Source organism: Salvia miltiorrhiza, chromosome 5 (genome assembly GCF_028751815.1).
Source record: "Salvia miltiorrhiza cultivar Shanhuang (shh) chromosome 5, IMPLAD_Smil_shh, whole genome shotgun sequence".
NCBI classification, from domain to species: Eukaryota; Viridiplantae; Streptophyta; class Magnoliopsida; order Lamiales; family Lamiaceae; genus Salvia; species Salvia miltiorrhiza.
This window is the reverse complement of record NC_080391.1, coordinates 14595817-14619895: the sequence shown is the minus strand read 5'-3', so window position 1 is coordinate 14619895 and position 24079 is coordinate 14595817. Positions and strand designations below refer to the sequence as shown.

General features: G+C 35.0%; 2 protein-coding genes across 3 annotated transcripts; one reads left to right on the top strand and one right to left on the bottom strand.

Annotated features, from left to right (window-relative positions):
• The first annotated feature begins 10437 nt into the window (after positions 1 to 10437).
• Positions 10438 to 12040, top strand: LOC130986274 (cytochrome b561 and DOMON domain-containing protein At5g35735-like). Its single transcript, XM_057909629.1, has 3 exons — positions 10438 to 11133; positions 11200 to 11454; positions 11529 to 12040. The coding sequence occupies exons 1-3, from the start codon at positions 10492 to 10494 to the stop codon at positions 11889 to 11891; spliced, it is 1260 nt and encodes a 419-aa protein (XP_057765612.1). The 5' UTR covers positions 10438 to 10491; the 3' UTR covers positions 11892 to 12040.
• Positions 12041 to 18728: 6688 nt separating this feature from the next.
• LOC130986271 (uncharacterized) lies at positions 18729 to 24038 on the bottom strand. 2 transcript variants are annotated; one of them, XM_057909628.1, is made up of 8 exons: positions 23696 to 24038; positions 23428 to 23494; positions 23223 to 23269; positions 21986 to 22073; positions 21492 to 21625; positions 21139 to 21237; positions 19221 to 19292; positions 18729 to 18924 (listed from the first exon to the last, which is right to left on the bottom strand). In XM_057909628.1, exons 1-7 carry the CDS (start codon positions 23915 to 23917, stop codon positions 19221 to 19223), a joined length of 729 nt encoding a protein of 242 aa, XP_057765611.1. In that variant the 5' UTR covers positions 23918 to 24038; the 3' UTR covers positions 18729 to 18924. The 2 variants fall into 2 exon arrangements, with proteins under 2 accessions (XP_057765611.1, XP_057765610.1); XM_057909627.1 differs by having other exon boundaries at positions 18729 to 18936; positions 19223 to 19292.
• Between the last annotated feature and the right edge of the window lie 41 nt (positions 24039 to 24079).

The window sequence follows — 24079 nt, the reverse complement described above, 5'->3', positions numbered from 1 at the left end:
TTAAACTATCACAATAGACAGGCAAACAAAATCGATGATGTATGAATAATAAAACTAAACTCAAATAACACTAAATAAAATTCAGGTAAGAAATCTACTGATAAAACAACTGATCCTAGGGAAGTAAATTCATTAACCAAATTCATACAATCAATCTATTAATCCTATTTACCAGTTTAATCCAGTTATGATAGGAGATCACACAATTAATCAATTACTCTCGTTAGAGCATCAACGATCGTAGATTAGTAAATTATCTATCTCCATCAGGTCTCAAGAAAATTTACTAATTAACTCCCAAAAACACCTAAAAATAGCTCCCTATGATCCACCTATCTCCGCCAGGTCTCAAGGTTAAAATCATATCGCACATTCCTGAATCCGCTAAACAGTTATCTCCGCTAGGTCTCAAACCGAATAGCTAACACATGCAAACTATTGATCAGATAATTCACAAGAATTCAAGCACCAAGAATTATTAATCATAAACTGGAAGACAAAAATGTATTAACAAGTTAATCACATAAATCTAATCAACTATTTACAAACCCTAGAATCAGATAAAGAAACTAGCCAGACATAACAAAAGAACACATAAACATAATTAAAAAGACAACAATTGAAAGAACTGAATTATATAAAACTGAAAGAACGATCTTGAATCTTCAATCCTTGCACAAATCCAATACAAGCTCTAAAAACTGGAAAACAATGAAAACTAAAAGATATAGAACTTAAAACTAAAGTTGGAATCCTAAATAGGTCAAAAGAAGACCTATATATAGGCACATGAGATAAATACAGTGTAGAGCTTGAAAATACTGATAAAACCCCAAAATCCCACAAAATTCTGAAAATTTGAAAATTCTCGTTGGGCACTATTCATTGCTACGCGCGATTTTCTTATTTTGGTCATATCTTCCTCGTTCGAACTCGGATTTACAAATCGTTTGTGCCTACGAACTCGTATCGAGACGAATTACAACTTTCATTAATATCATCGGTCCAAATTCAGACTACATATTTTCGTAAAATTCATCAAAGTACGAGCAAGTATCATATTTCACAAGATAAAACAATTTAAGCACAAAATAATCATCAAACACTCAATTCCCTATAAAATAGACATCATATGAACATTAAAAATCATGGAAAAGTGAGTGTTATCAGTGACAGAGATTGTCCTTGACTCTTGTTGATTGACATGGCATACGAAACAATAAGAGGAAATTATCTCCATTCAAATTTGAATGGAAGTCGTGGATCTGATGGAGTCAAAGATATTCTAGAAATTAACATTTTTTTGCTAGAATTAGTATCGGTCAATATTTTAGCCTCCAACATGTGGCTACCAAGTCTTGTAATCACCAAACGTGTTCCATTGCACAGTCCTAAAAAATGGTCAATGTTCCTTAATAACATGGCTGTAGTTCCGACCTTCAGATTTATCTCGTGATTGGGTATTCTTGAACATTTCAAACTATTCAAAAATTCAAAAATAACAACTTCATATTTGTGCAGAATGTCAAATATTAAATTCAAATTGTTTGGAAAATTTAGCATAAAATAAATGAAGCAACATATAGTAATACACAAATACACTATTTCTCCAACTTGACGATCACCTTGATCTTCTTCGTATTGATGGTGTTGGGAACTTAATGAAATATCCTAGCCCAAGTTTTGATGATACCAAAATCCTTAGATTTTCTTTGTAATAGACTAGAACCTTTCGAACTCAAGTGTTGGAGTTCTCCTTCTAGTTTGTTTAGTGTTATGAAGACTGAAGACCGGAGGACTGAAGAACTCAACTGATGTTTGCAATTAAAGACAAAGTCAAATACGGATGTTTGACTGAACGAGTTTCTCAACTGAAAAATCAGTCATAACTGATTCATCATTGCAGGCTACGTGGATTCAGCGGACTGATACTAAAATGCAAGTACAATTGACATTCTTCCTCGGACTGAATCTCCATAAGTTTAAAGGAAGCCACGCACTCCAAGTACAGCCGCATTAAATAAAGAGATAAATTTAATCATGGAAAAAATCTAAATAAACAAATACTTATGTATTTCAAATAAATAGTTTTCCACATTTTTTTAGATGCAATAGTTTTTCACATTAAATATATATTAAACTTCATAATTTCAAAGTCTAAAAAATTGTAATTAGATTTCAATATTTGTAAACTTAAATAAAAGTATAGATGTTTTTGAAATAAATATGTTCTTCAATTGAATTTGGTCATATAAAACATAAAATAATACTTCAATGTATTTTAAATAAATAAGTTATTCAAGTTAATTTGCTCATATAAAATAAAGAAAATGATACTAAGATATATATGAAATAAATTAAATTTTCAATTTAATTTTCATGTAAAATAATTTGAAATAAATCTTTATTCCCACATTAATCTCATAATGATATATCTAAATAAAAGACTTAATCTTCATTCATATATTAACTTATCATCGTTCCCACATTGAAAATTTATCATTTCACATTGATCTTTATTGAACTTCACAATGAAAAAACGTAAATAAAAGGATACTTTTGAGATGCATTTAAAATAAATAAATTCTTCAGTTTGATTTGATCATGAAATATAATTTTAAATAAATTATCATTCTCTTTTTTTGAGGCAAATATATTATCATTCTCGAATTGATCTAACACATCTCATATATATTGAATCTATATTAAATCTCACAATTCAAAATTTAAATAAAATGATTATTAAACTTTGCCATTTAAAAATCAAAATAAAAAGATACTTAAATTGAAAAAATAATAAAAATATATTTGAAATAAATAGGTTCTTATTGTTTGAAATTTTATCGAGATTATTAACCAATTATTGTTTGATATTTTATTTGTTTATATACATATTTTATAAATTTAAACAAATTCGAGAAATTAGTTGGTATTATTATATGGGTTTTGGACGAGAATAAGTATTAAAATCATCACATATCTAATAGAAAAATAGAATACTCCTATGTGGCATCAGCATATTTTTGCCTTTTTATTTATCCTAATTCTCCAAATATTTTCATATTTATTCATTCTAATTTTTCTAAATCTTCTCATCCCACATTGATTTTTGGGTTAATTTGCTATAAATACACCAACTTTCGCCGATTTTGAATTTAGACATGAGCTTCAAAATCTGCCTGACAATACATAACCTTTGCACCCATTTTAATTTTTGGCCCGAAAAAATTATCCGGCGAAATACGTGGCATAATCATCCGACGTGTTCAATTCTTATCTGACATGGCTTTTATTGACAAAAAAACGGCCTCGTTTTGTATACTAAGGCCAGACTTGCAACATTAGTTTCTTTTCCAAATTAGGGCTACGACCAAAAACTGAAACTTTGAAGAATTGTTGAGGAAGGACGAAGATGGCGGAAAGGTAAGTAAAGTAACATATTTTCTATGAAATTTACTGAATTGGGTGTGTGAATTTGTTGATTTAGCTGAGTTTTTTTTTCGTTCTATTTTTGAATTTGCAGTGCTTTTAGATTGTTTATACAACATGGTGGTCGATTTCATCAAATTAACAATGGGGGTGAAGCGTATTATGGTGGAAAAACCGAGTGTCGTAGTGGGCTAGATACTGATTTCTTTGGCTACTTCGATTTAGTTGAAGAAATCAAGAAATTAGGTTATGAGTCATTTGAACACATTTGGTGTAAGGATATGGATGGGAGTTCTTTTAGCTTACTTGAGGACGACGCTGATGTCCTTGCTATGTTAAGTCAGATGACTCCAATTCGTAGATATGTTAGAGTATATGTTGAGGGCTGTAAAAGAGCTGCTGCATTGACAATTTCAGAGGGTGGTAATATGGTCATTGAGAATGAAAATGGGGATAACTTGGACACACCATATGAGGCTAGCCCAGAAGTGCAACAACCTACAAAAAAGTCTAAGGGAAATGAGAAGGTTCAGGAGAAGAGTAAGGTTAGAGAGAAAGTTGTAGAGACAGTGAAGGAGACTATCAATGAAAAAGTGAGGGAAAAATCAAGTGATAAACATGTTGAGAGGATTACTAAGAAGGTGAGTGAAAGCATAGATGAGCTTATGACTGAAAAGATTACAGAGAAGGTAAATGAAAAAGAGACTGAAAAGGTTAGTGAGAAGGACACAAATAGAGTAACTGAATCAGAGAGGGCCGAATTGTGTAGAGAAGAGAGTGAAGAAGAATCTGATGATGAGTATTTGCCTAAGGATGGGGAGGAAACTGAGGACAGCCTAAGTGACAGAGAATTAGCTGATGATGATGAGGAGTACATGTCAAGCCGTAGGCAGGTAAGAATTGATAGGGATACTTTCAATGATATTGGTAGATACATTGGAAATGACAATGATGATGTTGTTGGGGAGGACCAAGATATAGCTTTGTCTGATTATGAGGATAGTACAGATGGGGTCTGTCCTTATGAAACTGATGAGGAGTTTGATGGTGTCAGAAGCAGTGTTAGAAAGGTTACTTATGATCCAAGATGTGATCATAAGAACTTGGGATGAGATTTGAGTCTGGGCAACAATGTAGGGATGCTTTGACAACCAAAGCCATCTGTGAGGGGTGGAATTTGCATTTCAGTAGAGTGGGTAAGGAAAGATGTGAGGCAAGATGTGAGGATCCATGCAATTGGAGTTGCTATGGCAGTGTAGTGAAGGGAGAAGGCACCTTTGTAATCAAACGCCTTTCATCAGAGCCTCATACATGTAGGAAGAGTAGGGATAACCTGCTGGTTAGTTCCAAATGGATAGCAAAGCAATATTTGAATGTTTTTAGGATGAGGCAGAATTTTGCAATTGATGATTTGAGGGCAGATATTTGCGAAAGGTATGCTACAGAGGTGAAACCAAACAGGTTGTACAAAGCAAGGACGATTGCTTTGGAGACATTGAGAGGGTCAGTTGATGCTCATTATGCCAAGTTGAGAAATTACTTGGCTGAAATGATGGTGAGTGACCCAGAAGGTAAGTTTGAGCTGTTGTGCAGTGAGGGAGGTGTACAAGAAGGCATATGAGGTAGGTATCAAACCATTAAGGGGAGAGAAGATGTGGCCTCATGCAGATGGATGGCCAGTTAAGCCACCATCCTATACAAAGAGGGCTGGAAGGCCGAAGAAAAAAAGGGCAAGGGAGCATAATGAGAAACACCCCACCAACCCAAACAAATTGAGGAGATTTGGTCTGAAAATGACATGCAGAAAGTGTTGGCAGCAGGGGCACAACACAAGGGGATGCAAGAATGAGAAGTGTGATCCACCACCTAAACAAAAGGTAATATGTCCAGTTTCATGTATTTATATTTCTAGTTCAGTGAATTCAAAGATATTTGATCAACATATTCATTCAATACAGAGAAGAAGAGGGCGACCGGCCAAAGCTCAATCAGAAGCTCAATCTAATCCTCCACCACTTTCAGATGCAGCTCCCATGTCACTGCCTAACCCTCGGGCTCCCACATCACTCCCACTTCAAGTGAAAAAAACAATAGCAAAGGAGAGAGCACTTGCAAGGAAAGGAATTGGCACAATGGTGACAGAGTTAGGAAACATCTATGTGAGGGTAAGGATTAAAGCATAAGTTTTCTTTGAAAATAGTCTGAAACACAATCTAATTAGTATCACATTCACAGGGTTCAACCAAACAAAGGGGGTCAACATTTATCAATCCAAGGAAGGCATATGAGCTACCAAGCACTCAAGAAAGTGGAAATGATGGATTGTAATAGATGTAGTCTGCATTGTGCTAGTTTAGCATTTTCAGCTCCCATGAGCTTTGAGACAACTTTTTTCAATTATTGTAAGAATTGTGATGGTTAACAATGAATTGTGGTCTGTGCAACTTTTTTCAATGTATGCAACTATTTTATTACTTCCATTTTATGAACTATTTGCAGGATATTATATTGAATTTGAAGGTTAAAATCTGCAAATTCATAAGTTATTTGATCAACATTTGATCAACAACCACCATTTGAATCATCATTTAGCCATTTGAAAATTGATTCATTTAGTACAACTACAAGCCATTCCTGCCAACTACAAGCTTGCAACTACGGTCATTTCTTACAACTACAAAATAAGGTTTTTTTACATTCCAGAAACCAAGAACCCTAAGCAACTATCACAATAAGCAAAATCAGCAAGAGCATAGCCAATGTCACCATCTTCTCTAGCCACCAACGCCTTGATTTCAAGGTAGCCAATTCCTCCTCCAATTCGTGATTGAGAACAGTCATATCTCCAGCTTTGCCCCAAGCCTCCTCCTCCTCCTCCTTCGCCTGCCTAGCCAAGCAAGTTTGGATGCGGAGTTGCTCGCGGGCCTCATCCCTCTCCCTTTTCAGTTTAGCGATGTAGTTTCGTTGAAGTATGGTTGGCCTTGCGTCTATCCATTGGAAGAAAGCACATATTCCATCCTATGTACATAACCCTAGGTCAAATGCTGTAGAGACACAAAAATGAAAAGGAAGAAAAATCAGGTAGCTAAGTACCGGGCCTAAGGAGCATCCGTAGTATCTTGTGGCCGGGTTTGCATCGGACCAGGAGTTCTTGATGGCAGCTTCGATCTTGTGCACGCAAAGTGGAGGAGATGATTCCATTTTCTAAAAAAAATCGGTCGAAGAGGTAGGAATGAAGAGGAATTAGGGCTCACCCCTCTAAATTAAAATTTGAAATCTCACTAAAACGACGTAGTTTTAGTGTGTCTTAAACGGTGTAGTTTCATTCACCGGATGTTTGTGACACGCTGGATCTTCCGGTTGCCACGTAAGAAGAAATTTCGCCGGATAATTTTTTCGGGCCAAAAATTAAAATGGGTGCAAAGGTTATGTATTGTCAGGCAGATTTTGAAGCTCATGTCTAAATTCAAAATCGGCGAAAGTTGGTGTATTTATAGCAAATTAACCCTTGATTTTTTTAGGAGATTTCACCAAAATAAAATCTATATAAAACGATGTCCTTGATCTCCAAACCAAAAACACACATTTAATTGGTTGAGCGATTGAGATTAATGCAATTTAAATTATTTTGTCAATAAAAATTGATCAAATTTATTTAGTTAAATAAAAAAATATTTAATTTTATTTTTAAAAATAAATACTTGTGATTAAATAAATTATTTCTTCATTTTAATTTGGTCATAACATAAGATATTTAGTTCAACCGATGTTGATCTAACTTCTGATGATGAGGAATGTTGGGAAGTAAATGAAATATCATAGCCCTAGTTTTGATGATACCAAAATTCTTAAGTTTTCTTTGTAATAGACTAGAACCTTTTGAACTCAAGTGTTGGAGTTCACCTTCTAGTTTGTTCAGTGTTCTGAAGATTGAAGACCGGAGGAACGACGAATGAAGAACGAAGGATTGAAGACTGAAGAACTCAACTGATGTTTGCATTTAAAGGCAGAGTCAAATACTGATATTTGACTAAATGAGTTTCTCAACTGAAGAATCAGTTATAACTGATTCATCTAATGTTGGCTTCGTGGAATTAACGAATTGATACTAAAGTTAAGTATCAGTTGACATTCTTCCTCGGACTGAAACTCTAACGTTAAAAGGAAGCCACACACTCAAAGTACAGTCGCATTAAATGCAGAGATACAGAGGGTCATCATTTATCTGCAGAGCATTCCTTTTTGGTGATTACTTTTCAGATGCGTCTTACCTCATGTACCTGAAAAAATGAGGATGAAAATATTTATGAATAATTTTATTATCTCTTATATTTAATTTTTATATATAATATTATTGATCAAACAACACAATTATTTTAAAAAAAAAGTAAAAAAGAAACTCAAAAAAGAAATTGAAAAGGGATTAGTATTCTTCTTCTCGTATTTTTTTTATCAATAAAAGAATTATGTTTTCTTCTTATTTTTCCATAGTTTGGTGTCTCGCCTTTATTTAGTACAATTGACAAATGAAAAAATGCGGATGAAAATATTTATGAATAATTTTATCATCTATCTCTTATATTTAATTTTTATATATAATAATTTTTTTATAATTGACCAAACAACACAATTATTTAAAAGAAAAAGTAAAAAAGAAATTGAGAAGGGGTAAGATTGGCTAAAGTGGAAAGAGAGACGAAAATGATTTTTTTTTTGTAACGAAAATGATTTTTAGATTGGCTAAAGTTGATATAGGAATATCCACTTCTATAGTGGAAAGAGAGGCGAAAATGGTTTTGCCGTAGGAATAGCGAAAGATAATTACAGTATAAAGAAAACTAAAATTTAAAAAAAGGCGGTAATATTTTATCGTTAAACTCCTGCTTTATATATAATATAGATATAGATTATTTAAAAGAGCAGGGTATTATAATTGGCGAAGATATATATTCAATGTTGCTCTATTGTTTTTCGTAGATATTTTTGGTTGTAAAGACTATAGAGTGGGATTTCGAAAGGTATTTGGGTAGGTCGTAAGATTTAAGATTAAATAAGAGAATGGTATTGATTAACAACTTCAATTGATCGCATTAATTCAAGAGTTGCATAGCTCCGATCTAAGAAGCGATGCATGAAATCAACATGGAAATTTTGAAATTGGAGGTTTGTAGGTAGCCCTGGATTTTGAGAAGGGACAGTAGGGAAGATGAACTAGATTCTCAAAAACTACCGGCAACTGCCATAGGCAACTAGAGAAACAAAAAAGAAAAAATATCCACGAGAATTAAAAAAAAAAAAAAAAAGATATACATCATCGTCTTAGCTCTATTTTTCCAACAGACGGGCTAGTTATTGAATCGGATTTTAAATTCAAAAGCAGATTTGTGTGAAACGAGAAAATGGAGCTAAGAACTGTAAATACTAATAGAAGGTAATGAGAGAAGGTAGAGATAATTTATTTTCTTTTCTATTTCTTATTGAATCAATGATTGTTGCTTTTGCATTTAAATACCATGCTTTTATGTAGGGATGTCAATCGGGCCAGCCCACTGGATTTTCGGGCTAGCCCTATCGGGTTCCGGGTTAGTCGGGTGCGGGCTAATCGGGTTGGAGATCACTTTAAAATGAGATACTAATAATTAATTTCTAACTAATGAGATACTAATAATCAATTTCTACAAAAAAATCGTAATTAATTTCACTTTTTTTAATGAGATTGCACACACACACACACATATATATTCTAACTAATTAATTTCACTTTTTTTTAATGAGGCTACATATATATATTTAAGCAAATACCATAGATTTAATCATAGCAGAAATTGTAACTGGATGCATCAGTCACAATTCCGTCAGTCCATCGGGCCAGCCCATCGAGTTTTCGGGCTAGCCCTATCGGGTTTCGGGTTAGTCGGATGCGGGCTAATCGGGCTGGAGGTTTTTTCGGGTTGCGATTTTTTAACCCTAACCCTCTAATTTTATCGGGTTATTCGGGTCGGCCCACGGGTTTCGGGCTGCATTGACATCCCTACTTTTATGGTTTCAAAAAAAAAATACCATGCTTTTATTTATAGGTATCACTCGAACAAAGTATTAAGGCCTATTGGCTAAGCCCCATTAGCCCTAAAGATATTTTAGTGTTAGTCTTGGGCCATAGCTATTGGGCTTTAATCATAAATCGATCTTACGAAGAAAACAGCAGTAAAGTAGACCTCCTAAAAAACGTCCTCGTTACGTTTATTACTACCTCTGTCCACAAAAAATTGTGTGTTTATTACTATTTTCATCTATCCATAAAGGTTATATATTTTCTTTTTTTATAAATCTTCTTTATACTTTAAATCTCATTCACACTCAATATTTACAAAATATCCACCCTTACTTTTACAATTTAATGGGCCTAATACTACCCTTAACACTAAAATTACATTTTTTTAAACTTTTTTTTTATTAAAACTCATGCCCTCCACTCCACCATACACTCTTTGTGGACGGATGAAGTATTATTTTTTTTTATTTTAAATCAATATTGTAATAGTTAATTAATTGTAAATTTATTAGGGGCATTTTAGTAAAGGAATTCTAGAATTTATATACTTCATCCGTCCGTGATATCGTTTCCACATTTATCATTTTGGTCCGTCCACGATATCGTTTCCATTTTCATTTATAGTTATAGGATCCACATAACACTTTATTCTTTTACCTTATATTTCATCAAAAAACACTTTATTGTGAGACCCAAACTTCACTCACTACAATATTCACTATTATTTACTACTATCCACCACTTTTTTCAAAACACGTGCCGTCCACAATGTGGAAACAATATTGCGGACGGAGGGAGTATTTTTTATGTTTCGACTATTATCTATATATTTTATTATCCAAAATATTTTTTTTTTCTTTTAATTTGACTTTGAAGGAGAGGGAGAGTCGCATCTGAACCTCACTATTCATTTTTATATCCACCACATATATATATATATATATAGCACATTTATGCAGAAACTTGTCGCACAACACCCCAATTACAAGTGATCTAGGAAGTTGAGAAATATGCCTTGTCGCTATGTAGACGCAACCACCGTGTGGGCGGTGCTGATCATCTCCCCCTTGCTGGGAAACGCACACATGTGCACAGAGGGTTTCCTGGAAGTGGCGCAAAACCTCAACATCACCAACTGCAGGCTCAGCACCTTAGGAGCCGAATTCGCCTGGAAATTCGACAACGACTCCCGGCAGCTGGACGTGGCCTTGGGCGCGAGGCTGGAGTCGGACACGGCGTGGCTGGCCTGGGGCCTGAACCCCCAGGGGCCCCACATGGCCGGCACCCGAGCCTTGATCGGCGAGAAGCACCAAACCGGCTTGGCTCATCACCAATTCAACATCACAGAGCCCAGCAAGCGCGGCTGCCAGCTCCTCCCCTCCAACGACATCGGACTCAACGTCACCAACTTCAACTTCCTGTACGTGCACAATATCACCTACTACATGATCCACGCCACCATCATCCTCCCCGACAACTACAACGCCTCGAGCGCCAACCTCGTCTGGCAGATCGGGAAGGCCGCCACTGCCGCTGACCACCCCAGCATGCACCCTACCGCTCTGGATAATCTCGACAGCACTCAGACCATGAATCTCATGACCGGCGAGGTGTTGAGCTACAAGCCCGCTCAACGTACAAGGCTGAGAACGGTAATTACGGTACGAGAATAATTGATGTGTCGTAGTATATGCGTGTAATGGTATTGGTTGTTGCAGGCTCACGGGGTGCTAAACATTGTGGGGTGGGGAATATTCCTTCCGGGCGGTGCGATCGCTGCGAGGTACTTGAGAAGTTATCCTAAGAAGGTGGCGTGGTGGGGCGCCGTCCACGTGGGCTCCCAGACCGCAGGTTACCTTCTTGGTTCCATTGGGTGGGCCATCGGACTCTGGCTCGGCCAGGCCTCCCAATACTACACATTTTCCACCCACCGGATTCTCGCCATTATCATTTTCACTTTCACAACAATACAAGTAATTAATTAAAACTCTGTCTCGCTCTGTGAATTGAATTGTTTTATTAATTAATTATGTTGAGTACTGTGCAGATGATGGCGCTGAGGTTGAAGCCGAAGCGCACGGATGAGTACCGGATATACTGGAACATGTATCACCATTTTCTGGGGTACTCCTTGATTGGGTTGGCGGCGGTGAACATATTTCAAGGTATCAAGATCATCGAGAGTGGGCCTCACCACCACTGGAGATGGTCGTATGTCGGTGCGCTGGGGCTGTTGGGAACACTGGCTCTCGCACTTGAGTTATATACTTGGCTTAAATTTTGGAATTACTGGGACACTTGCATCAAATTCTTGACTACCAAACAAGAAAAGAATCAGAATACTTCTAGCCTCACTACCAAAGAAGAAAAGAATCAGAATACTTCTGCACCACCAGGCCCCACTGCCTAATTAATACGTCTCGATTTTGTTATGTTGTGTTGAATAAGATATTCAGTTTACAAATTATGTTTCCTTGCTTCATCACATGTGTAATATGTGTTCTTTTTTGGGCAATATAGCCGATCGATGTGCGTTTATGAAACGACATTTCTTTCCCATCCTGCGCTTGCCCCCTTTATTTTCTTTGTTGAATTATTATTATTATTATTATTATTATTATTATTATTATTATTATTATTATTATTATTATTTCACTCTGATGCGATACATGTTCTAATTATTCAGAAAAGTAAATAGGAAAGGAATAAAGATAAGCCTAAATACAGATGAGCTATAATAGGAGATTTCATCCGGAATAAGTTTATCCAAAAAACGTAACAATATCACATTTACCTTATATCAAGTCTCTGGGGCATCTCCAATGCCCAACGTTATTATACAACAATTTAATACTAAAATAATGCTCTATTATATAACAAAAAAAGAATATTCTGGACCATACATTTTAAATAAATCTATTTTTGATTAATAAGTAAAGTTATTGTAATTAAAGCAAAATAAATACTTTAATTTATAATAACAATAATAATATGTATTAAATAAAAAAACAACGTGATGAATCATTCTATATATAGTGCAACATTGTTCACAACACCAACGTATGGAGTGTCAGAGCATGTTTAAACTTTAAAATAGCGTTAGAAGCTAAAATAGAGCAGGATTGGGGATAGTCTCCGAAATTGTTAATACATCTAGCATTCGTTTACCTTTTAAACAAAGTGTATATCAAAACTTAGTTATGGGTCAAGAACTCCCCTAAAGTGTCACCCTTCTCGTGTCGGTAGGCCCTAAACTCTCACTTGGCAGCCTCGGACACTACACGTCTCTCATCCTGAAATAAAAGAGCACACAATATACTAAATTATGACAAGCGAACTTACTCAATGCTGGTGGTATTCAGGTGCTACATTAGTGGTGCATTGCTAGTACATGGTCGTCATTGTTACTTTCCCGTAACAAACAATCAGTTGCGCTCGCAAAATAATTCCAAAATCTTTGAATCTGGCATACGTATTTTGGAATTCCTGATTCAAACAACGACATCAATATGCTCAACGCATCGCCGTTGTTCATGAAGGAAGGGATCCATTGATCATATTTCAAGCAAATGGCTCCTACTACACGACATGGTATTACTTAACCAATGTCGTCATCTACCCTGATTGACCCATTTTCGTTAAGAGTCCCCCTTCTGGCGGACAAAAAGAGTAGGAGAATCTAGTTGATGCAAGAAGCGTCTCAGAAAGGACATCGAACGAGCTTTCAGTGTCCTCCTATCGCGTTGGGCAATCGTCAAAAGACCAGCTTGTCTTTAGAAGAATGAGCAGATTAGCGATATCATGTTTACGTGCATCATTTTGCACAACATGACCATCAAAGACGAAGACGACTATGCATCGGAATGGGAAGAGGAAGGCACCGACGAGGCTTCAAGTAGCTCAACCGCATCTCATCCTCAAACCGAAGCTCCATCGGGATTTCGACAGTATTTGGCTCGATAATCCTCCATTCACAACCGTGACCTTAATAATCGCCTCAACTCAGATTTGTATGAGCACATATTTAGGCTTATTTTGGTCCTATCGAGCCATAATTAAATAATTGTAATTTTAATTTTAAGTATTGTATTTTATTTTAAGTAATGTAATGCTGAAATTTCTTTTTAATGAAATGTTGGATTTCAAAATTGAAGAGTTAAAATGAAATAAAATGAAAATGAAGAAATTATAGCCCCCTGCATTGGAGTGGATGCTCTAAGGTGAGGATCACCTCCTTAGATCCTTTTTTTAAAGCTTCCATTGGAGATGCTTTTAGGTAGTACTCCATCCGTCCCACGAATCTTGACACGTTTGGTTTGAGCACGAGAATTAAGGAATTGTAGATAGGGGTGGAGCAAAATACCGAAAAATCGGTATACCGCACTTACTGTACCGAAAATACCGAAATTTCGGTATACCGAAAATTTCGGTACGGTATTGTACCGTACCGAAAATTTTCGATACGACAACGGTATCATTTTCCTCATACCGCGGTATACCGATATATACCGATACCGTGGTATATGCCGAAAAACCGGTATATACCGTTGTTTCGGTATATACCATGCTACGATATATACCGCGGTATCGGTATATACCGTTGTTTTGGTATATACCAAAAAAATATGTATACCGTCAGAATAAATTTTATATATATATATATATATATATATAATTAGTGGTAAATTATTAAAATAAATCATAATTACTAGAAAATTAATGACAACTTATAAAATATATATTTATTAATAATTAAAACATGTAAATAAATTGAATACATGTAAAATAAATTGCATCTATGTTATTTAACTAAAGGACTTTGAAAAATATACAAGTATATTATATAACTATACAAGTATGAGCTACATATATATCTATATTTATATGTCTACATACTATAATTCTAATTCTAGAATAACTATATCTCTAGAATAAGTTACATTCATGTTATATAAAAAATTAATTAATACTAGATAATAATAAGTCATAAGTAAATTTTGAAAAGTAAATAAATTGAGTAAATATAAAACTCAAACAATAATTACAAGATCTACTAGGTTATTGATGAAACTAGAATATCAATATATAGTCAATTATAATATATAACTATATATGTGTGAGCTATATAGTTATATTATATAGTGTTAATATATAAATATAGCCACTTTCATATAGTAAAATTAAATTTTGGCCTATGAAATAAAAACATAAAAAATTGGCCAGTTTTTGTGTAAAAGTACAAAATTACCCTTCACTTTAAAATTTAAAAAAATGGCCAGTCAAAAATACTCCCTCACTTCTCTCGCTCGCTCTCTCTCTCCTTTCATCTCCCAATCCACAGTTGCATTTCTTCTCTCTCTCGACAGTCGCCGGTCACCGCCTCCGCCTCCGTCGTCGTCGCCTCTGCCGCCGCCGCCTGAAATTCCTGGCGAGGCAGCTTCTCCGGCGAAGTTGCCGCCGCAGCCTGAAATCTCCTCTCTTTCTCTCTGCCAACAATTTCACCTTCTCCGTCAAAACCTCCTCATCAGGCGGAGTTCGTTCCCTACTTCACAGTGGCCGCGTTCGAGCTCAGCCGTGATTAACGGTGTGATTCGACTGCGGATCCTCCATCGCCGTCCAAGTAGGGTAGATCTGAGCTTTCTTTTTGGGCGGCCGATTTGGTCGAGCGCCAGGATGGCCTCGATGGCCAACGCCGCCATGTCGAATGCGGCGAGGCGATACTAAAGCTTGGCGGTAGGGAGGACGAAATAAATCTGAGCGGCGTTGAGTAGGTCGTCATGGGGGAGGGATGGGATGAAATCGTCGAAGTAGATGCGAAGTTGCAGAGAAAGAAGGAATTTGGGGATAAATTTAGGGATTGGAGTGCTTGGGAAGCGGTTATGGGAAGAGAGAAGAGGCGCAATTCACTGGTGCCTTTTTCCTTGTGTAACTTTTCCTTGATGCCTTTTTCCTTGATTCCTTGCTGCAATAATGAGTTTATGGGGGAGGTGTGCATTTCACAATCGTGGAGCTGCCCTGCTGTTGTCATTTTCTGCCAATTTTGGGGAATGTCCTTTAGAGATATGTAGAATTTATGTAGCTTAGATCTCTCTCTCTTATGCTCATTGGTTGAATTTTTTATGAGAAACATACTAAATTTCTTGTATTTTTTTTTTATTGTTCTTGAATTCACAACAGAATTTATAAATTCACAACTTAATTTTCTTGAATTCACGACCACGTCTATGAATTCACAACTTAATGTTTTTGAATTCACAACCACATCTATGAATTCACAATTGAATATTCTTGAATTCACAACCACAACTATGAATTCACAACTAAAACTCGAATTCACAATCAAAATAAATTTTAGTTTTATTGTGAATTCAAACTTTAAAAACTCCAAATTCACAACTTAATATTTTTGAATTTACAACCAAAATAAATTCTAATTTTAATTGTGAATTCAAACTTTAAAAACCCAAAATTCACAACTACTTGAATTCACAACCAAAATAAATTCTGGTTGTGAATTAAATTTTGGTTGTGAATTCGTTTGTTGTGAATTCACAACCAAAAAATTCTAGTTGTGAATTAATTTTTGGTTGTGAATTCGACTGGTTGTGAATTAAATTTTGGCTGTGAATTCGACTAGTTGTGAATTCACAAACAAAAAATTCTGGTTGACAATTCGACTGGTTGTGAATTCTCAATTCACAACCAGTGTGAATTCACAACCAAAAATTTTTGGTTGTGAATTCACACTGGTTGTGAATTGCGGGATTTTTTAAAGGGGTGATGTAAAGTGGCAATTTTTTTAATTTTTAATGTGGAAGGGTATTTTGGTAACAGTGGCCATTTTTTTATGTTTTTATTTTAGTGGACAATTTTTAAGTTTACTATTTCAAAGTGGCCATTTTAAAAATCCACTCTATTATATATGTAGACTATAACTATTAATTTTAGAATAAGTTAATTCTACGGATGTAAAGTAAACAAATCGAATTGAAGCGAATATTATTGAATTCGATTCACATTCGTAAAAGTAATTGCATATTCCAATGGTTACTCGAATATCTTTCAAATTTTATTTGTTATTCATATTCTATTCGTACACTGATTCACGAATATTCGAATCGAATCAAATATTCGTTTCAATTTTTTACAGGTATATTTTAAACAATATAAATTGAAATAGTACTTCCTACTATTTCATTTGACTTCTTACTATTTAATTCAAAATATGAAATACTTTCGTATGAATTGAATTTGAAATCAATGTTTTTAATGCTTTGATTAATATTAATTTTTATTTAAGTAAATATTAATTTTTTATTTTATTTTACTGTATATCTATTTTATTCTTTATTTTTAAATACTTAATCGAGCATTATGATTTTTGAATCATATTTGATAACTAATCAAATAAAACAAAATGTTCATATTTGTATTCGAGTTAATCACAAAATTTCGTATTTGAACATCAAAAATTTGAATTGAATACCTGAACCAAAAATATTTGATTCATTTAATTAAGGGGAAAAAAAATATAATTATGTCATTTTTCTAATATAAATAAAAGCAATTAATATCAAACAATGAAATACTTACTATATTTTCATTAAATTATTATTCAATACTCATTAAATCCTTGAATATAAATAAAAATAATATAATGCATTATTTAACAATATATCTCATAAAAAGATAAATAATAATATAACTATTTATTAAGTATTAGATACATAATATATATAATTTCATTGTTATCTAAGTTGATTATTTAACTTAATTATAGTGTACTAAAATAATTTTAAAATTTATAGGGTTACATATATATTATGTTATATATAATAAATATATATATATATATATATATATTATATTACATATATTGATATTAATATACCAATAATTTCGATATACCGTAAGGTATGGTATACCGCACTATCGGTACGACAACGGTATGAAAATTCTCATACTGAAATTTTCGGTATGCCGATCTTCGGTATACCGAAAAGTACGGTACGGCAACGGTATGAAAATTCTCATACTGAAATTTTCGGTATGCCGATCTTCGGTATACCGAAAAGTACGGTACGACAACGGTATGAAAATTCTCATACCGCATTTTACGGTATGGTATACGGTATGACGGAAAATTTTCGGCATACCGTACCGATCCACCCCTAATTGTAGATTAGTGTTTTAAGTGTGTAGGTAATAAAGTATAAAAGTGATAAAATAAGAGAGAGAGAGAGAGAGAGAGAGAGAGAGAGAGAGAGAGAAGGTAATAAGGTAATAAAGTAGGAGAGAGAATGTAATTAAGACCCCTTATTTTTCTACTAATTGTTACCTTATTTGAAAATGTGTCGAGATTCATGGGACGGCCAAAAAAGAAATACGTGTCAAGATTCGTGGGACGGAGAGAGTATGTAGTATTAATTCTAAACTGCACACAAAAATGCATTGCACTAGGCAACTAGTCAGATACCTATCGTCGCTGGCCCCCTCCTCCCCCCATCTGAATGATGCATATATATGAACACAAAAAATGTATAACTTTGCACATATATAAAAATGCATATATATATATATATATATATATATATAACAAAAAATGCATAATTTTGCATACAAAAATATGTATAATGTTGCCACAATGCAATGCATTTTTTTGTTTTGCGTTTAAATATATGCAAAATTAAGATGTTATAAATATATTATACACCTTAATCATTCGTACCAAACAAACCCTATATGAGAAGGTACAAATTTTAGCATAAAAAATCAAAGAACACTCCCACGTAAGCCAAACGATGTCGAATTATGTATTTTTATTTTTTCTTAAATTTTGGTGTACTATTTTTTTTTTAGGGGACACTAAATTTTGGTGTACTTAGTTAGCAACTTAGCATAAAGACTATCCTTAAAAAAACTTAGCATTAAGATGCCAATCTTTTGACAGGAGGTCAAATTTGTTGGCACATTTTTGTGAAAAAAATCCATAAGATTGGTAAATGAAATGGTATTTTTCGTAAGATGAATGACAAGTTTCTCTTACTTCTCAAGTAGATTTATATATTTATAGTGTTAAAATTCATCAGAAAATTAACATATAGATAAAAAAACAAGGTGGACATGTAGATTTATATATTTTTCGCTCTTGCTCTCACTCTCAGTGATTCAAGTCATAACTATTAGCCGGAAAAAAAAAAACGTGAAATCATTAATTGGCAGAAACCAACAAATCTAAACAACCATATAGAAAAAAATTGTTTTCTTCATCCAACTCTTTAAAGAAAACCTTTATCGATTCAAATGGAGTATAAAATCAAATGTTCTCTCCTACAATTGAATACACCAGTAAGAATAGGATACACTAGTAACATTGATGGCATTATCTACAATATGAATGAGTCAAGGAACAGAACAACTTTTTTGCATACATTGTATTAAGAAACAAGTGGATTCAGCCCCGCTCCGAACTTTTCATGGGCCCTAGGCAAAATGAGAAAAAGGGCCCCTTTAACTGTATACAATTGTGTGTTTGTGGGCCATCTTTTTCAAAGGAATAAGATTAGAGTCTTTGGGCTTGTACTGCATATTCTTTATTGATTGGACCCTAATATATGACTAAAAAGTCTTTATTATATAAAGTAATAACAATAAAAATAAAAAAAATTGGGGCCCCATTTAGCCCTGGGCCCTAGGCGGTCGCACCCCTCGCCTAGGCTCAGGGCCGGCCTTGAGTGGATTACTTCTTTGAGTAGTCCCTTGGTCCAAATATGGTTGTTCCAATTCTCACACTAGTACTACCCATTTCAATCTGCAAGCATCCAAATTAAGATAGTTAAATCATAATCCACATAGCAGTTGTCTTTTAATAACCTAGTTCTAGAATTATTTTTAGTTTCAGTAAGTACCACGATCAACACTCTCACCAAGAAAATTTTTTAAACTAGACTATTCACCAAGAAAAATGCACTCTTACCAAGAAAAATTGAAAAATTAGACTATTCAAGTTAGTAGAAATGTAAATCAGATGAATCCAATCATCTTGTTGATCAATTCAATTTGGGCAAATTCGATCTAGATTTTCTCTGGGCGGAAAATTGTTAGTCCTAACCGTAAATCTTGGATTTTTGAGCTAGCTCATCATCAGCTAGCTAGCAAGTTTAGAATGTATTCTAACGTGTAAATTGCCTATTGACAACCCCTTAAAATTAAATGAACCACCTGACCACCTCTCATATTTTTGCAACAAATGAAATACAAAAAGGCGCTAAAGAAGAAGATAAAAAAAAATCATTACGCTCTTATCTTTTATTCTTAAGCAGGGCTGTAGACAAGCCAAGCCGCGTCCAGCCGAATAATAGTAGGCTCGAGCTCTGCTTGTTTAAATATTTAGATGTTCGAACTTGGCTCGAGCTCGATTCGGGCTTTTATCTTATTGATGAAGCTCGGCTCATCACCTACTAACTAAATTTGAGCTCGACTCGTGTGATACTCAATAATATAAAATTTGAGATTGAGGTCAAGCTCAGCTCGTAAGATCTACGTAAATGTTAGAATTTTTGGAAAAGCCTCTTGATTAATATGTTCCTCGAGCTCGAACTCAACTCGTTTAAAGCTCGTACACTCATTCTTCACCCGGTCCTTAGTAGCCTTTCCAAAGGTAACCGGTTAGGTTGACTTTGAAAAGGTTCCTAGTAAACAACACGTTAAAGAAAGCTTCTTCCTTGTCACCACTCCCACTACCAATGAGAGGACTGAAAGCGGCCTACTTGAGAATGGCTTCTTGACTTTGCTTTCAACCGGCTTGGTATTGGCAACTCCACTTGGAGAGCAAGAAGGCAAGGCAGGAACTAGATCCCAAACGTGCTACTCTTTTCTTACAGAGATTGTGCGCTAAAAAATAGGCTTAAGTACGGATCCACTTCGACTGATGGTGATGGGTCAAGAAAGGCAGTAAGCACTCAAGTGCACCGGAAAGTCACCTTTCGTGGTCCTGGAGTTCATCTCCTGAAAAACCCGATCCAGATGAGTTCTTTTGTGCTCGCGAATAGGCTGGCAAACATGTTTGCGAACAATCAAATCCGAACATGTTCAAGAGCTCAACGAGCCGACTGCTGTCAGGCTCGAGCTCGGCTCATTTATTATCGAATTGAACTCAAACATTAAATCACTCTATCACTAAGCTAACACACACTTTCACCATTTATGTCTGATGTTTTCTACGGAATGTTTGACCAAAATATTAATACCTGCCGACCTAACCAATCCAGCTTGAAACGCCTTAACCAATTTCGGGTGAGAATTTTGTCGACCATAGCCCTTATTCTTTTTCTGGGTGTATTTGGGTCATAGAACCCATATGCATCGGGTTGGACGACATCCATACTAATAAGTATCAATACATTGCCATGATTAAGATATAGAAGCTGGGCATGCAAGTTTATGCTAAATTGTATCACTAAATTATCTTAATACCTATATTGGCACTTGATATATAAACAAAATCTAGTTCAACAAAATTCATGAAAAATGGTCATTAGGATTTAAGAGATAAGTAAATTAATCTAATTCTATGAAAATAATGCAGCAGCTTGATTTTGATAGTGTATAAAACTTAATAAGTACATAACGCATCAAAAGTAGAATTAAGAAGTTACCGCTTGCTCAAAGTCACCGGACATGCCCATTGACAACTCACACTGGGATTCAATGATTCCTAGGGCTTTGCATACCTCAGCTCTACAGTTCAATAAAGTCTGATGCATACGAAGGTACTCCTCAATTAGAATTGTAGATGAGTAATGACGGAAAGAGAAAACTGTTAAAGAGCACAATTGCTTAGTATTTGTTAAGGAAATATAAAGCAGTGGTTGAGCATAGCTCTATATAGGCTTTGATCTCAATTTAACAATAAGAAAGTAACATGATGACACATAAAGTTATGCCAGATAAAAGATCAACACAAAATTAACATTGAATCATATCCTGGCTCCTTCAATAAATTACATACCTTGAAGTTCTCAGGGGTTGATGTGTAGTCTGGCATCCCAATCGTCATTAGTCCAGAAAAGACGAGATTTGGACAACCTAGCTTCACATGCTTCACAAATTCTACACATTCTGATGGATTTAGACCAGATTTTGCTGCAAAATCCATTTGAGATAAGAATCAGTGTCCATAAAAGCATTCATAATACTCCAACAAGCTTTGTGTGCTAATTCAAGAGAATATTTGCATGATAGGTCAAGTGAAATTTTGACAGAATTTATCATGCAGCTAGTAACCAGGATTCTGAGACTTGCTTTCTCAAATTGTTTAAATCATTATGAAGCAAGTTATAGATGATGATGACACATCCCATCTTTCCACACATGAATGTTTTGAAACCGTATGATGATAGTCAACTACTAAACTTTAACTGGAACCATCTTCACCAATTCCCCAGGTCGAACAAATCTTTCCATCAATCTGAAATTGAATTGAATCATGATTTCATCACTCACATACTTCTCCGCTTGTGTTCACTTGAACCAATACCTTCAAAGGCTTCCTTCCAATACTTGAAACTACACGATCAAGATTATTGGCAACCTGTTTATTAGATTATAAACACCATCAGTGTTCCTCTAACTAATTTAAACCTTGAATCTGTGCCAAAACTCATGTCTAATTTAGAGCACAAATCTTGTAGGGGAGTTAATTTTTTAAAGGAGAACAACCAGAAAGATGTAAAGCCAACAACATATAACTATCACATTAGGCATCGCATCTTCTTTTGCTTACCTCATTTCAGAAAACTTGTCTTAAACTTAGGGTGGTTGATAAATTTATCATGAGAAAATGAGGAGGAAAAATTTCTCACTTTAAAATTCCTTCATTCTTTTCCCTCATTTTCTAGAAAAGAGAATTTTACCCTTTCTCATCCCTTCTTTTCACTTCAAAGAGGGATAATATTATTACACCGATAATGAAGGGATAATATTATCTCTCCTTGGAGTAAATAGAAGGGATGAAAAAGGATAAAATTCTCTTTTGTAGTAAAGTAAGGGAAAATAAAGAAGGAATATAAAGGGAGAAATTTGTGTTATCCTTCATTTCCTCATGATAAATTTATCAATTAAAGGGAACACAACCTTAAGATAATAGTTAAAGGAAGCAGAATGGATAGACTAAGACTTCTAGGAGCGTTTACTTTGCATGATTGAGTATTTTTATCGCGAAGAGTATGATCTCTTCTATCGCACCCTTTCAATAGGCCATAAATCAAGCAAAACTAGCTTAAATGATTAAAAATAATCAAGAAATTTGGGATATTCGAAAGTTTCAATTTACCTAAGTAAAAACAAGGAATTAACCTTACTATTTTTATCCATCAATGCTAATTCTTAAAAGTAAACGCCTCCTAGATTCTATTGCCAAAACTTAACTAATAAAGAATGGTTCTGTATCAAAATTCTCAATGAAATATCAGTCCAAATTTTACAGAACCCCTCCTTGCCTTGTTGGTTGAGCATTGGCTTTTGCATGTTTTCACTCGAACTAACCACCTCAAAGCCATAATACTTTTAGCACTTCATCTTCGAAAGTAGAACTTTTACAGAGAGTGAGTAGTAAATTTATGCAAACTGGAAAACATGAAACTACTATACTTGAGTTCAGGGAAATATATTATAAACAACGAAGTCTCTTATTCAACTGAAAGGGTTTTTACATGTTATGTAAATTGTAATTACTTTTTACCTTCTCATTATCAACACCCTGGACCATGGCCAGATGGGGAACAGCAGCTGCGCATAAAAGAAGCCATTGAACTTAAAGAAAGCATTATCGTAAAATGTTGCATGTTTTCCTAAATTAACATAATCTCTTCTATATTACAGTATAATCGAGATCTTTAATTAGCTCAATAACAATAATTGAATTTACGCATAGCTATTCTTCATACTCAGCAGCGCTTTCGCTTTGTTGCTCTGCAAATGGCCGACGAAATGCCACTCAATGTCTTCAGGCAGCTATACATAAACACATAGTATTAATATTCATCAAATATCAATCTATCCTTACGTAATTTATAAAAAAAAAAAAAAAAAAAAAACGATCAATCCATGTATATTCGTCTTAGCGTGTGTGTGTGTTTGTGTACATATATATTTACAGACTCAGATGGAATATACGTGTATAATGTATTGCTAAATCCTGGTGCATAGATGAACCTGAGGGGCTTTTTCGATAATTTCCTGGACGTAGTTTTCGCCGAAGCACCTGTGGCCGACGCCGTAGAGTTGGTCGATGAGGGCCAGCGGCTTTGTCTTGCTCACCGCAACGACCCTCACATCATTGGCGCGGCGGCCGGACCTTTCCGCCGCGATTTGGACACGGTGAAGCACCGCCCGTAGCGCCGTCACTGCTGCGCCTTCCACGGCCGGAGTCGCCATCGTATCGGGATGCCTGCTCCACTATCTCCGAATGGGGAGGGGGGGGTGATAAAGGGAAGGCAGTAGGAATTTCTCAACTTATCCGTAATTAATCTATTTTTAGTGATTCTGCGAGCTCAAGGAGTCAAAGGGGACCAAAACCATCTTTTCAAATTTATACTC

Excerpts from the sequence above, each read along its gene's own strand:
- LOC130986274 (XM_057909629.1), top strand. The coding sequence starts at position 10,492 with ATGCCTTGTCGCTATGTAGACGCAACCACCGTGTGGGCGGTGCTGATC. Across the intron at positions 11,134-11,199 it reads AACGTACAAGGCTGAGAACG|GCTCACGGGGTGCTAAACAT; the intron begins GTAATTACGGTA and ends TGGTTGTTGCAG. Across the intron at positions 11,455-11,528 it reads TCACTTTCACAACAATACAA|ATGATGGCGCTGAGGTTGAA; the intron begins GTAATTAATTAA and ends AGTACTGTGCAG.
- LOC130986271 (XM_057909628.1), bottom strand. The coding sequence starts at position 23,917 with ATGGCGACTCCGGCCGTGGAAGGCGCAGCAGTGACGGCGCTACGGGCG. Across the intron at positions 21,626-21,985 it reads GAACACAAGCGGAGAAGTAT|CAAAATCTGGTCTAAATCCA; the intron begins GTGAGTGATGAA and ends TGGATTTTGCAG. Across the intron at positions 21,238-21,491 it reads CAACCCCTGAGAACTTCAAG|ACTTTATTGAACTGTAGAGC; the intron begins GTATGTAATTTA and ends CGTATGCATCAG.